Below are 14,137 nucleotides of genomic sequence, written 5' to 3' on the forward strand. Positions count from 1 at the left end.
ACAGCAGACTGGCCATTGCGCCCCAGAACGGCGGCAGTCGCAGCAGACATGTATCAACAGGATGAGAAACAAATGTATCAAAATGATGGGATACAAACGTATCAACAGGACGGGATACAACTGTATCAACACGATGGGATACAACGCAACGGGAGGTGTGCTCCAGAGGGGCTCCTGGGAGCCCCGGGATGTGGGCAGGATGGGGGAACAGAAGGGCCACTGAGGCCCCCATCCCAGCTAATGGCCTTGCAGCGCCCGCAGAACCTGAGGCACCAGGACAAATGGGGACACGGTGTCTGTCCACAGTGACATTGGGGACTCCGGCCCTGTCCCCCACCCAGCACCACACACCGAGACGGGAACAAAAATGCAACAGGAAGGGTGGAAGCAAAGTTTGAGAAAATCTCCCAGAAAATAGACTGAGCCATAACATGAAGGGAAAAGTGATAAGAAACAGGGTGATCTATTGGGAGATCTAGTGGGGAAGCAGGGTGAACAGCAGAAGTTCCATAAATAGAAAAGGAAGGAGAGGAAATTATCAAGAAAACAACACAACATGCATGTCCACTGGCCACCTGCATGATGGATAGAGACAGATCCACACTGTCACCCTCAGCATCATACTCCACCACACCAGAATCAGAAAGAAAAACCCAAAACAGCCCAGGGTGGGAACTGCTCACGTCCAGTGTGGTTGAGAATCAGAACAACTGACCTCTCACGGTTACGCTGGATATTAACAGTAAAGTTGTCAAAAGTGTGAGAGAAAATGACTTCTAGCTGAGAATTCTATACCCTGGGAAACTTTAAAGTACAAGGATAAAGAGGTATTTGTCATTCAAGATCTCTAAAATACTTATCTCCCAAGATGCATTTCTCAGCAAGCTACTAGGGAATGTGTTTCGACAAAATAAACGCAAACCCAAGAGAGGAAGAGAAAGGGGCCCCTGGAGGGGCGGTGACAGAGCCAGGAGGGCAGCGTGGTAGGACCCGGAGGGTGGTGGCCACAAAAGTTGACGCCAGCTGAGTTCTTGACACATCTGACCACAGAGCACAGACAGTGAGGTGGTGGGGAGGTTTGGGGAGCAATTAGTGCTAAGTACTTAGAAGAAAATTTTTTAAAAAATGAGAAAAGTATTCACTCTATTAACACTCCACTAACAGTTACATAGAACAGAATAATCATACATCATGTGACTCAGCTAGAAAGAGTGTTTACAGACACTTAAAAATGTAAACAACAGTGATATAACAAAATTTTGAAAACAGTTATACTGGGAGGACAAAGTGCGGAAAATGTGCACGTCTATGTTGGGGACAGTGGAGAAAACAAAATCTTCAGTTCCCAAAGTCAAGACATAAGGCCTAGCCCCCTGCCAAAAATAAAAAGGAAAAAGGAAAATAGGGCGCAAGAACGTAAGTGTGTTATTCACAGACGGGTGTGATTACCAAAGGCAACAGCCGAGGAGCTGGGCCCGTCTGTGTGTGTCTGTGCAGCTGAGAGTGGGGCAGACACCACTGTCTCTTACAGGAATTCGCGCAGAAGTCTTTGAATCTAAAATATACGCAAGACGTAACTGACACATTGTTAAAAAGTAGCAAAGGTCCAACACGGGCTCTTTGGCGAAAGAAATTTACAGAAGTGTACGCACGTTGGTTATTTTGGGTGTTTATAGACTATGACCTGATCTTTGGGAGCAAAGGGGAATTATCAATACTCTTCAGAACCAAAGAGAGTAAAAGAGTTTTTGTAAAGGGAACAAGTATCAATGAATTAGCTAAAAAATGACTACCGTAATTACCATGCTTTGTCCTAACCACACTGGGGACGTTCCCCTCCATCTCGTACCCAAGGACTGAGAGGGCAGCTTCCCCACGTGGCCGGCTCCTCTCTCCTCAGACATGAGCACGGCCACAGCCCGGAAGACCAGCAACTGCTTCCCCGCGGGCGGCCGTGTGGCTCAGGGGAATTCCCACGAAGGTCTCCGCGGAAGCATCACACAGTCTGTACTTGTCCTTCGATCATGATTTCATTGTTTGGTTCCCAGCCAAGATTTCTCTTTTTCCAGCTACAAACAAATTGTGATGTTTTCCCTTCAAAGTTTCCAAGGTACATTGCTTCAAAAAAATGTGTTGCTCTTTCATGATGAAAGGAACGGTCGACACATCGGGACTAGAGGGGAACTTCAGTGATAACGGCCATGTATGAAACGCACAGCTGACACTGAACACAGTGGTGGAAAGTGGTTGTTTTCTCCCTAAAACCAGAAAAGAGACCAGAATTCCCACTCTTGACACTTTCTTTAGCATTGCTCTAAAAGTTCTAGCCCGGCAATTACTCAAGGGTTGGAGAAATAAAAGGCGCCCAGGTAGGATAGGAAGAACATCTCTCCTTGCAGATGACACGGTCTCCTACAGTCACGTGCCATGTGATGACGATGTTTCAGTCGAAGACAAACTGGATGTACGACGGCAGCCCCATAAGACTATAATGCTGTATTTTTGCTGTACCTTTTCTATGTTTAGGTATGTTCGGATACACAAATACTCTCACCATGTTACAGTTGCCTATGGTGTTCACACGGTCACCTGCTGTGCAGGCTGCAGCCCAGGAGCACGGGCCAGACCACACAGCCGGGTGTGTGCGGCTGTTCCGTCCAGGTGTGTGTGAGTGCTCTGCGGAGTCCACACAGTGACAAGATCATCTAACAACGCCATCCTCGGAACGTGTTCTTGTTAAGTGACATGTGACTGCACGTAAAAAATCCTAAAGAATCCAAAGAAAAACTATGATAGCTAATAAACTAGTTCAGCAAAGCCACAGGATACAAGATCAACACACAGAAATCCCTTGTATTTCCATACAACAAAAATGAACTTTCCAAAAAGAAAATAAACATAAAAGAAAACAATCCATTTAAAAATAGCATCAAAAAGAATAAAATACTTTGGAAAACATCAACTCATTGGAGAAGAACACAGACGGGGAGCACAGAACGTGCAGATCTGTCCTGTAGGAAACCTGTAGGAAAAGTGTGCTTAGCGCAACCCCAAATCTAGACGAAGGAAGGAAACACTTTCCTGTTCACTCCTCTGACATTCACTGGGATCCAGTCAGAACGGAGCCCACGGGCACTCGTCACGTCACAGGTTAAGCAGGTTTTCTGGGCTTGTCTGAGGCCTGATCACTGTACACAACATCATTCCTGCGGCGAGATGTGCTCCAGTGAGTGGAGAGCTGAGCTTGGCTGGAGGCGGATGTGTGGTCTGGGGCGGGCTGCAGAGGTCCGACTGTAGATATGTCGGCAGCGGGAATTAAACTGTCCCTTCCTCAAGGTGCTCAGCTGAGCCAGCAGGAGGTGGAACAGATCTCAGAAACCGGATCCAACGGAGAACAGATGCCCAGAGAGACATGACTGCTGACGGGACGCAGCAGTGGTCCCCAGACACGGTGCTGGGCCCCAGGTATGGGTCAGGCTGCATCGACCTGGAGACCCGGCGGCTCCGCCCACGTGTGCTGGGCCCCATGTGGCCTATTCATCTGTCTCTCTCAGGGTGGTCTCGCACTGGGGGACCAGACCTGACCAGAACCCACTGCAGACGACCCTGCTGCCACTGTGACCTCAGGTGTGGCTGTCACGGGACAGGCATCTGCCCAAGAACAGGGCGAGGACCCACAGGAGCCTGTCCCTAGTGGCCGAGGCCAAGGGGACCACGAGGCCATGTGAGCCCCAGGACAGTGAAAAGAACGAGGGGGGCAGGTGTTCTCAGAGGACAGCAAGGCCTGGCCCAGACAGTCACACCCCAAGTCACAATGCCATGGCCAGATGGCAACATGTAAACGCCCAGCAGAGAGCAGCGCTCTAGCCTGGCTGTGGCTGAGGGGTCCTGGGTCTCAGCGTGGCCCCAGCAGTGCCAGCGTGCGCAGTGCCACGCACCTGCCATGTGCTGTGAGGACCTGGGCAAGCCTGGGACAGCAGGCAGAAACTGCGGCCCAGGGGACACACTCCTGGGTGTGGGGGCAGATGGCAGAGTCAAACCGAGCACCTGTGACCCAGCTGCACCTGAAAACACGCACCTGTCAGAGGCTGCACAGGCTTGGCTCTCACGACCTCACGGGACACGTCCCTGGGCGGGTTATGGGCCGCTGGAGTTTGCGGCTCCCTCTTCTCTCGGCCACTTGGAACGTCAGGAAAAAGTCTCTGCAGCACCTTTTCAACAAACACTATTAGGGTACATGATGAAGAAAGAAAAGAAACAAAAGCAATGATTTATGGCAGTTTTTATAAATCAACTTTTATTTTTAAAAACACACAAACACCCCAGTAATACCAGCTGAGAGCCCAGCTCGTAGGCCCCATCCGGGGCGCAGTCTCCAGGATACCCAGAACAGCCTCCCAAGGGACAACCCAGGCACGGTCCCCATAGGACTCCTAGACTCTGACCTTAGAGGATCCCAACACTGCCCACCAGAGGACACCATCCCTAGGGGACCCCAAGATGCTGTCCCCAGAGGGACCCCAGATACTGTCCCTAGGAAACCCCTGACACCATCCATGGAGGGACCCCCAGACACCGTTCCTGAGGGATACCCAGACCCTGTCTCTAGGGAAACCCCAGACACCATCCGCAAGGGGACCCCCAAACACTGTCCCTAGAGGGACCCCAGACACCAGCCCTGTGGGACCACAGACACTTCTGTGGGAGCACTATCCCCACTGTGCAGCCTGTAGCTGACCCAGCTCCCGGGGCATGTGCTAGTGGTCCCGGGGCACGGCCACAGCAGTGCTGCCCAGGTGGTGCAATCCAGGCATCTGCGCTGGTTTCTCTATCTGTGATGTCAGGGGCCCTCTCTGAAGGTCAGGCTGCATGGTGCCTGGGGGCAAGAGGTCGGTGCCCAGGTCTGCGGAGAAGTGCCAGGCAGGGACGGGCTACCGCTTGCTGCCCACAGGAGGGCACGACCTGGACGTGCCGACACCTGCAGTCCAGGAAAGGATTCTGTGTCACTGACGCGGTTTCGCAGGTGTGTGGACTTTGTTCCCTCTGTTGACTTTGGTTTACTTTGTGTTTTAACCAGAGGGAGAACACTGTCACGATGAAGAAACATTGTGGTCCTGATTTAATGTGGTTAATGAACAGGACTGATCTCAAAATAGCACACTGGAAAAGGTGAGGGGAAAAGTTAATGAAATGCATTTTTTTAACGTCATGAAATATAGAAACAAAAAAATATCGAGCTGTTTTGACCAGAAATCAGAAGGAATGGAGAAGCTGCAGCAGGGGAGGTTCCTCACAGCGAAAATCCCGCGGAACGACCTTACAGTCAGCCAGTGGACACTCGCAGGCAGACGCCGTGGGTATTTCTGCGCCAAGTGAAACCAACACGAAGGAAGCCAACCTGAAATCACAGCTCTGCCTCCGTGGCGCAGGCCATGCTCTGGGGAGATCAGTGTGACCTTGGCCATGGACAGCCGCTTGGCCTTTAGGGAGCAGCACACTGGGCTTCCGCAGCTCCTGCCCGCGACTGCTGGGGGGGGCACCCCCAGCTGGAGGTTTGGGACAGGTGGCCCTTCCTCAGGGACGAGACTTGGCCCAGGGCTGGGTGGTCTGGGTGGCCGGAGGCCAGCCCGTGGCCCCACTTGCGGAGAGTGCGCCCTGGGCATGAGGCTGACAGCCGCGTAGGGCCCAGGACTGCTGTGGGTCAGGATGGCCCAGTTTCAGTGGCCACAAACGTCGCTTTCTACCCTGCCCTGACTCTCCCTGTGGACAAGCCCAACCAAGATGTGACGTCCAGGCCCGGGGACAGGAGCTCTTCACCAGGAACAGTCGCGGGAAAGTCCCAAGGCCTGATGTCGAGAGAGGGCCGTCTCCACTGCCCAGCCCTGTCCCTCGGGTGACAGGGACCCTCTCTCCACCTTCTGAGACCCCCACATTGGGGATGCCGAGGAAAGCTCCTGCCACCTCACGCACCAGGGCAGAAGAGCCGAGGGACACGGGCGCCAAGGAGGGTGGGGCAGGCCTGCGGGCTTGGGCACTCAGTCAGACGGCACAGAGCCACAGCTGCTCCCAGGGGAGCCTTGTCCAAGAAGCATCACCTTCTGGAACCTGAGCATGTTCCTCCCAGGGACACAGACGTAGGCCAGACCCTCAGCCGGAGCTTGAGCCAGGCAAGCCCAGACAGCTGCTCCCTCCCACCTGGAGCTTTGTCTCTCCCCATCTCTGTCTCTGTCTCTGTCTCTCCATCTCTCTCATCTCTCTGACCTGCCTGAGCGGGCTCCTCATTCCTCGTGCCCTTCCCAGCTGGCCTTGTGTTCTCTAACGCTGCCCGACAGGGTGCCGTCACCTCTGGCTGCCCGAATGCCAGACTCTCTGCAGCAGACACCCTGCCTGGCATTTTATTATCAAAACTGACCCCTCTTTTCCACCTCAGACCTCATGGCCTGCCGGGGTCCAGGCATCACGGCTCCCAGTGCCCTGGCCAGGGCCTCCACCTGTACGCTCCCACGCCCTTGGCTGGACCCGTCCACCACGCACGCCCCCTCGGCTCAGCCCCCAGTCCACCCGACCCCTCAGAGTGCACCTGCCACCCACAATGCCCCGGCCCTTTCTTCCCTTCAACGACCCCCTTCCACAAGCCCCTGGATGCGCAGTGCCGGATGCCCTCACCCCTCGCTGTCCAGCAGCTCCGAGCCACACCCACCCCAGCTCTCACTTCCTCCGTCTTCCGTCTTCCTCCACAGTGACTGTGGAATCACCCTAATCTAGGCTTGGCTGGCGTCTGCGAGTGATGTGGCAGAGGTTACTGACTTTTGGCAACAGTGACGCAGGTGGGTGTCATGCACCACGCTGGGAGTCAGACGCCAACCTGTGTCACTTCTGCACACATGAGCCTTGCTTGTCACCTGGCTTCTCCCTGCAAAGTTGCTCGTTTCCCTTCATGATTAATAACTACCTTGGGGCAGAAACTTTGAGACCAAGTCTTTTTTCTCCTCAATCTCACTTGCTAATTTTAGCATGTGTGGGGGGTCCTGCCCACAGAAGCCGTGGCTGCGGTGCTCCTGTGGTGGCGTCGACCCCCCACCCCTTCCACGTTTATTAAGTAAACGTGCTGCACAGAAGACCTGCCACCTCCCATTTACTTGCCAACTGGATTGCTGCCTTCTCATTTATTCATTTACGGACTCGTGGATATCTCATTTGTTCTAGGGGTGACAACCTATACTATCATCACACATCTTACTGCCCAAATCACCCCAGTGCTGGCCCCTGGGCAGGCCCTCGGCGTGGACAGTGCCCTCGGCCACGCCTGGCCCTCCTGCGAGCTCAGGCCCTCTCGGGCACTACAGGACGCTACAGGGTCCCCTGTGCTTCCTCTGCCCCAGACCTGGATCCAGTCCCTTCCCCGAGGAGCCTGGTGTCTGGAAAGCAGGAGGGGCACGAGGTATGTTCGTGGCTATCACTATCATTTTCCAAGCGCATCTGACCACGTCAGTCCTTGCTAGAGAACTGCCAACCACTTTGCACAAATGGGCCGTCAGTGGGGTGGGAAGGCCTTAGACATCCACAAAGACATATAAGACATCTGAGAAGTGGACAGAGGCGGCACAGACATGCGCAGCAGCAAGGCCAGCATGGCCGTGCGAAGAGAAAGGACACATACCCACCCCAGCCACGCCCACCTATGGACTGTGAGATGGTAAAGCTGACGCCAGAATGACGGACATTACCAAGGACAGCTGGCAGGACCTAGGGACACAAGTTTAAAACCGTTAAACAGACGTCAACACAGATACAATGTGAGTGTAAAGGTTTAGTCCTTGAAGTCCTCCATCACGTGGAGGCTGGGAGTGGGAAGGACGCCGTGGACACAGAGTGCTAACTCATCAAGGTCGAGACGCCGATACAGTCCACCTTCCATCAAATGGGAGAGAGTTTCCTTTTTAGTTTTAAACTTGAGCACAGCAGTCCAAAACACTAAAATGGAAAGAAAACCTTGCGTTATCCTAAGGTATACTGGTTGTAGTATCTTGTAAACTCGAGTGGCTGAAGGGGCTCCCATCGTGTGCTAGTGCGTTTTAAAGCCTTGTACGTGCATCTTCTCCCACTGCACACGCTTCCTGAGGACGTCTCCGTTGCCCGGTCCCTCCCGGGACACACGTGTCCTGTGAAAGGAGTGCGTGCAGGAAGCCCATTCCCACTTCTCCCTACAAACTATCACAGAAAACGAGCACTCAATACACAATCCGCCTCTGAGAGGAGTTGGTTACCAAGGTGTGACTTTGATATTCAACACTGGCACATGCTGGTGTTGAGACACATTATCCACAATGCACGAGTCATTTATAAACTATTCTGCAAAAGGCACGAGAACAGAGGATCTCAGATGTCGAAATGGGTATCTCCTTACAGAGCGGGAGTTTTTGTCCTCAACAAGAACGTTAATAAATCTCAATCCAACTTAATCCAAATATCCAGGTATCTAAAAATAAAATAATTTTGCTGATAAATACACATGACTATATACTTTCAGCTCTGCAATATAAAGCATAAAGGATTTTTTAAAATAATGTGATTTTAATTTTTTAAAATCAGTTTTAAAAGAGCAAAGTTTGGAAAGCAGAATTAAAATGTCGATAATTACTTTCCACTAACACTGCTGGAGAGTCACTTCGTCCCAGCACTTGAGACTGCCGGGTGGTGGGACGGGGCACGGGACTTTGTGGACGTGGCGCCACATGGTCTGACATCTGCACGAGTGTCCTCTGAAACAGGACGAGCTTGCGGTCTGCAGCTGTGGGGGTGGACGGCACCTGGGTGTGGCCACAGCACTGTGGGCCATAGGTCAGGAGACCAGGACGGGCTCTGACTGTGTCTCCTGCATACTCGGGCGTTTAGTTACGTAGAAACAATCAGCTCTTGGGGACCAAAACCACATGCACAGCCACAAACCGCTAGGGCTACCAATGGAGCAAGTCCCCTGTGAACCGCCCAACGGCTTCGTGCAAACATGGCCTTAACTCAGGACGCGCAGTGCATCTTCCAACAGGCCAACTCTACTTTGTGATTAATATTAAAAGCAAAACATAAATGAAGGGTTTTTTTCCCCCAGAATAACCAGAACATTGTAAAGTATAATTTTTAAAAAGTATTCCTCGTTTTTGGTTTGTTGAAATGCTTTTTTGACCTAGTGTGCTTTTTTGTGTGTGTATGTGTTTATGTACTACAGACATAGGCTAAAAAATCAAGTTAAAGGTCAAAAGTTTCTTTTCTGCTTAATTTATGAAGTGTTAAAAACGAAACAAAAAGCCCACCCAACAGAGCTGGTACAACAGTGCTAGAGGAACTCGCTGGTGCTCCGAGGTGTCACTCAGGCCAGATATTAATAAAAAAAGTGCTTAGTGGTCACAGCAGATGCCGAGGGCCCCCCTGCCCCCCAGAAACCGGAGGCCACCTGGGTTCTCGTTTTTCCCACACCTCATCAATGTGCTCCTCTGCCAGCAGCAGAAGCGAGTTTTAACTTGAAGCTCTAGTGTCTGTCAAAAAGCAATCACCGGAAAATAAAAAGGCAGGGATGGGTGTTTAATGTCAATTGAAAAAAATACACTGCAGGAAGACAAACTCCATTTCCAAGCAGACCAGGCAATCAGAAGTGGGAAGTGACAGACAATAGCAGAAGGCCAACGTGGGGCAAACATCCAAAATTAATATGCTATAACATCAAACAAAAATAAGGCTCCTTTCACAGGGGAATTAAGTCATCTTGGTGCAATTTTCAGAAAGGACTGCTGCCCAAACTTGCTGTTTCAACTGAAAGGCATAAACCAAAATAAAATCTTTCAGTAAAGTGTCCTTTGGAAATTAGACACCTACGAAAACTAAATACACAAATCCAAAAAGAACAGAACGTTTGATTGCTGGTGGTAAACCTGTCCAATCCTAAACTCTTCCACAGTGTGTTATTTGACCTAAAATCTAACAATTTTAGATTGATAGGGGATAAGAAAGAAAGACTGTTGGTGATGGGAGAGATTAGAAATAACAGCCCATTTGTGATACTCTAACTAGAAACTTCAAAACTTTTATCATCCCTTTAAATGAGTGTCTCTTAGAAATGTGTGACTTTCAGAGAAAAAAGACGTGTGCAGCTAATTTGGGGATGCAAGGAGAAAAGTTCAAAAGAGCTCACGACAAGCACAGGGCTGACAGGGCCATGTGCTCGTGGGAATTCACTAAATGTCAGCGACAGAGCTGTCCAATGGGACGCCTGATGCTCCACGCTGAGAGAAAATAACACAGAACAAAACAGGTTTATGACATTCCTTTTAGAGTTTTCACTTGATAGACCTATGAATGGAAAAGTGATTAGACTTTGAAGCAAGAGTTGGCAGGCTTTAAAAAAGTCATATTTAAGTGAAAAACTGCTACTGAAAATAAGACCAGAAATGACTGTTAGTAGGAAGTGTCACCGGGCAAGTTTGATTTTCCCTCCTTATCCCAACCTGTCGCATTGGAGAAAATCTCCCAGAACATTTTCACTAAAACCGCAACACAAAAACAAAACAAATTATTTCACCAGTTTAAAGAAAACTGAAAAATTCCCGTCTCAATAAATACCAGCTCTAGTTATTCCCTTGTTCATCCTGACATCTGCCTGTCTCATTTTAACAGGCATTTGAAATTTAAATTTTCTTAGGGTTCTTATATTTTTTGGAAATGTGGTATTTTAAATTTTCTCTTTTCAGTAAAAACTATGTTGAAATGCCTTCTGAACATATGCTGGTCTACCCATAGCTTTCTTGACAATGATAATCACTGCTTTTTTTTTTTTTTGCTTTTTCTTTTTACCCCTATAATGAGGCAAGGTATTTAACCTTTGCCCATAATCCAGAGATAAAGGAATAAATTGATAATAGCATTGTATCACTTCATGAGAAGAAATGTTTGGTATAGTATGTTAATTCAATGAATAAAAATTCTTAATGAGTTTTGTAATAGAATTATAAATGGAAAAATAATTAGCTAAGATTTAAGCAAGAGTTGGCAAGCTTTCTGGAATATTAATTAAAAGAAAAACAGTATTCCACGTAAGGCCAGAAATAACACTCAAATGGGACACCATCAGAGTATTAAGCCGTGATCAATCAGATGTCGCATCCTCACATAAGTAGTAGAAATACACTAAATAATCACTTTCTACCGAAACTTTAGCACTTGAAAAAAAGAAGCAAGCCCAGCGCAGCAGCACCCGTCGTCCCAGCAGTTTGGGAGGCTGAGGTGGGTGCACTGCTGGAGCCCGGGAGTTCGAGGCTGCAGTGAGCTGTGACGGAGCCACCGCACTCCAACCTGGGTGACAGAGAGAGACTCTGTCTAAAAAGAAAAAAAGAAGAAATAAAATATTCCAAGCAAACTCTGTCCAGTGTTTTTCCTTGTGGAGTTTTCTAGGTACACGTATTGTGTCACTAATGGTCATGAACATTTTGCGCTTGTTGGGGGCTGTCTCCTGTTCATTGAGGACTGGAGGCAACCCCAGCCGAGGAGAGAGCAGGTGTGTCTGGGGCTGGCCATGGTGGGGCCCTGGAAAACCGCTCGGTGCTGGGAGATGTCTGCTCGCCAGGGAGGGCTGGGCCAGCTCCGCTGGGATGCATCCAACAGCAATGCGGGGAGCTGCTTTATGAAAATCGGAAGGTGCAGGGAAACTTTAACTTTACTCTGGTACTTTCCAGTTCATTAACATTTGCTTTTTCATTAGATAGGTCTCGGATTGAACTCACAGAACTTCTGCCCCGCAGTGGCCTCCACAGACAGGACCCGCACCATCTGCTCGGGGAGGCTGTCAGGCTCAACGCAGACATCGCAGGAGACACAGGGACCTGTGCTCCCTCCTGGGCTGGCCCAGGTGGCACCTTATCCTTTTTGCCCTCAGACAGCCCCGTGTCTCCCCCGACGGGTGACACAGGCTCACCTGCTGCCCTGTGGCACCCCGGCTGCTCTGGTCTCACGGGCAGACGCCCCTGGGCCCCCAGGCTCCTCCTGCATGCAGGGGATGGGCCAGTGACAGTGGCCAGCTGGAGGCTCCTCCGGCCCCTCACGTGTGACTGAGCCCTGGCAGCACACGGCCACTATTGCCCCACTTCACAGACGGGGTGCTGGGGGTCGCAGGGCATGACCTTGGTGGCCATCTAGCACCGGAACAAGGCCTCCGCATGCTGGGCCACAGGCCACTGGGGACAGGGGACCCCCTTGGGATGATCACCTGCCTCTCCTGGGCTCTGTGCTTCTCCCCTCTCTGGCCACCACCAAGCCCACTCTGGCCACGTGTGGAGGAGCCATGTCCACAGCTGCCCCCAGCGTCTGCTCCTGGAAACCCCACCCCCCTCTCCACTCCCCTCGCTCTCCCCACACAGCACACACGGGCTGGCCTTCCTGCCACCATGTCCAGGTTTGTCTCCAGAGATGCAAACCCCTGCCCTGCCCAGGCCCTCATCCCGAAGCTCCTCCATGGCAGGACTGACGCCGCTGCTGTGTCTTTGCCAGCACTCAAGAGACCCTCTGTCCACACTGATTTCTTCACTCACTCATTCAGCAAACACTTCCTGAGCACACTTTCAGTCCTCAAAGACCTCTGCAAGGGAACGGACTACCCAACTCCTGCGCCAGAAGGAAGGGGCCTGTCGCACCTGAGTGCAGAAGACCCAGGCAACACGCATGTTGGTGAGCATGGCCAGCCCTTCCTGTCTGGCTGCACAGAACCCAGATGCGACCAGCTGGAAAGTTCTGCCCTGCGGAGGCACTGTGCACCCAGGAATGCCGCTCTGTGAGTAGGAAAAGCAGGTCTCTTCCCCTCTCCAAACACCACCTCCAGCCTGAGACTCCAACAGGGAGCACTGGACGATACATGCACACACGTGTATACGCACACCACACAGACACAGACACACTCGCTGGTCAGCACTGCATGGTCACTCCCAGAGGCTTGCAAAGCATGGCCCAAGAGATGCTAGTTCTGTCGTAAGTTTTTCCAGTATAAAATTGAGCGTATTTTTAAATTTTTTACTCAAGTAGTATTGCTTCAAAGCCAAAATATTGTTTCCATTGATCCTGAAGAGTTTTGCTACAAGGTGCCATAGGGGGAACCGTCGCATCAGCAGGCTGTCTTACCAGCAGAAACAATCGACTTTCAGGAAAAACCAACCAACCAACCTCAGAATCACGGCTTCAGACCAACAAGCAGCCCGTCCCTTGTGCCACCTGGTCTGTGCTTGACGCGTCCTCTATCGGCGACCACTGCCCCCGGCGCAGGGCCCACCCTCCAGCTACATCTGAACTTCCGAGCCAGCACGACACACACTCAGCAGACGACCCCCGAACGAACACCAGGACGTCCAGTCAGAGCCCAGCGTGAGGTCTGCTTGGGAAGGTACAGCTCGGCTGCCCCGCAGGCTGCCTCGTCTCCACCACAAACCGACAGCGCCCACGGCCTCTCGCCACCACTCTGGGACCTGACATCCTGGGCGTGGCCAGACTGTGACAAGAGCCGTCAGTGCAGACCCCCACCAGGCCTCACTCCTGCACCGACCACGCTCCCCTGAGTGCCACGCGTCACGAGCCACCGGCAGGAGACTCCTGCAGACAGACTCCAGTTTCAGGCTCCAACAGAGTGTAAGCGGCCGAGAATTTTTACTCCAGCTGACACCTCCCTAGACCTTCCTCAGGTGACCCTGAAGAAGACACACAGAAAACCGATGGGATTTCCCACTTACATTTGATACTTTCGGGGTCTATTAATCCATCCTTCCAAACGCAATGTCGAACAACCTTTACTTGACAATTGTCGCATACCCCATGGGAAAAGGAGGCAGGTTGAAGGGACAATGCCTAGTGACTGACTAAAACAATCAAAAGCTTGCACTCATTTTAATTTAGTGAGTTGAGAAAGGTATTTAAAGTTGACCAGGTACGTACACTACAGATGATGCGATAGTTTCTTGCATGCGAAAGAGGATTTGATTTCAGGCTCCGAAGAGTTATGAGCACTTGAAAGAATGTGAGAAGAGAGAGAGCAGGGTGGTGTCCCCAACCAGGATGGCAGGAGACAGCTCTCAGCCAGGGAGGAACACCACCGCCCCGGCTCACCGCA

The 14,137-nt window shown here is 51.2% G+C and overlaps 1 protein-coding gene across 2 annotated transcripts in view; it reads right to left on the reverse strand.

Annotated features, from left to right (window-relative positions):
• ERICH1 (glutamate-rich 1) overlaps positions 1-14,137 on the reverse strand; it is a 39,177-nt gene that overhangs the window by 23,861 nt on the left and 1,179 nt on the right. For both annotated transcript variants that reach the window (XM_012645862.1, XM_012645861.1), the window contains exon 2: positions 4,079-4,225. In XM_012645862.1, the coding sequence (XP_012501316.1) occupies positions 4,079-4,225 (147 nt within the window). The remainder of the gene's footprint in view (positions 1-4,078; positions 4,226-14,137) is intronic.

The sequence above is a fragment of the Propithecus coquereli genome, unplaced genomic scaffold, assembly GCF_000956105.1.
Source record: "Propithecus coquereli isolate 6110/MARCELLA unplaced genomic scaffold, Pcoq_1.0 Scaffold238, whole genome shotgun sequence".
NCBI classification, from domain to species: Eukaryota; Metazoa; Chordata; class Mammalia; order Primates; family Indriidae; genus Propithecus; species Propithecus coquereli.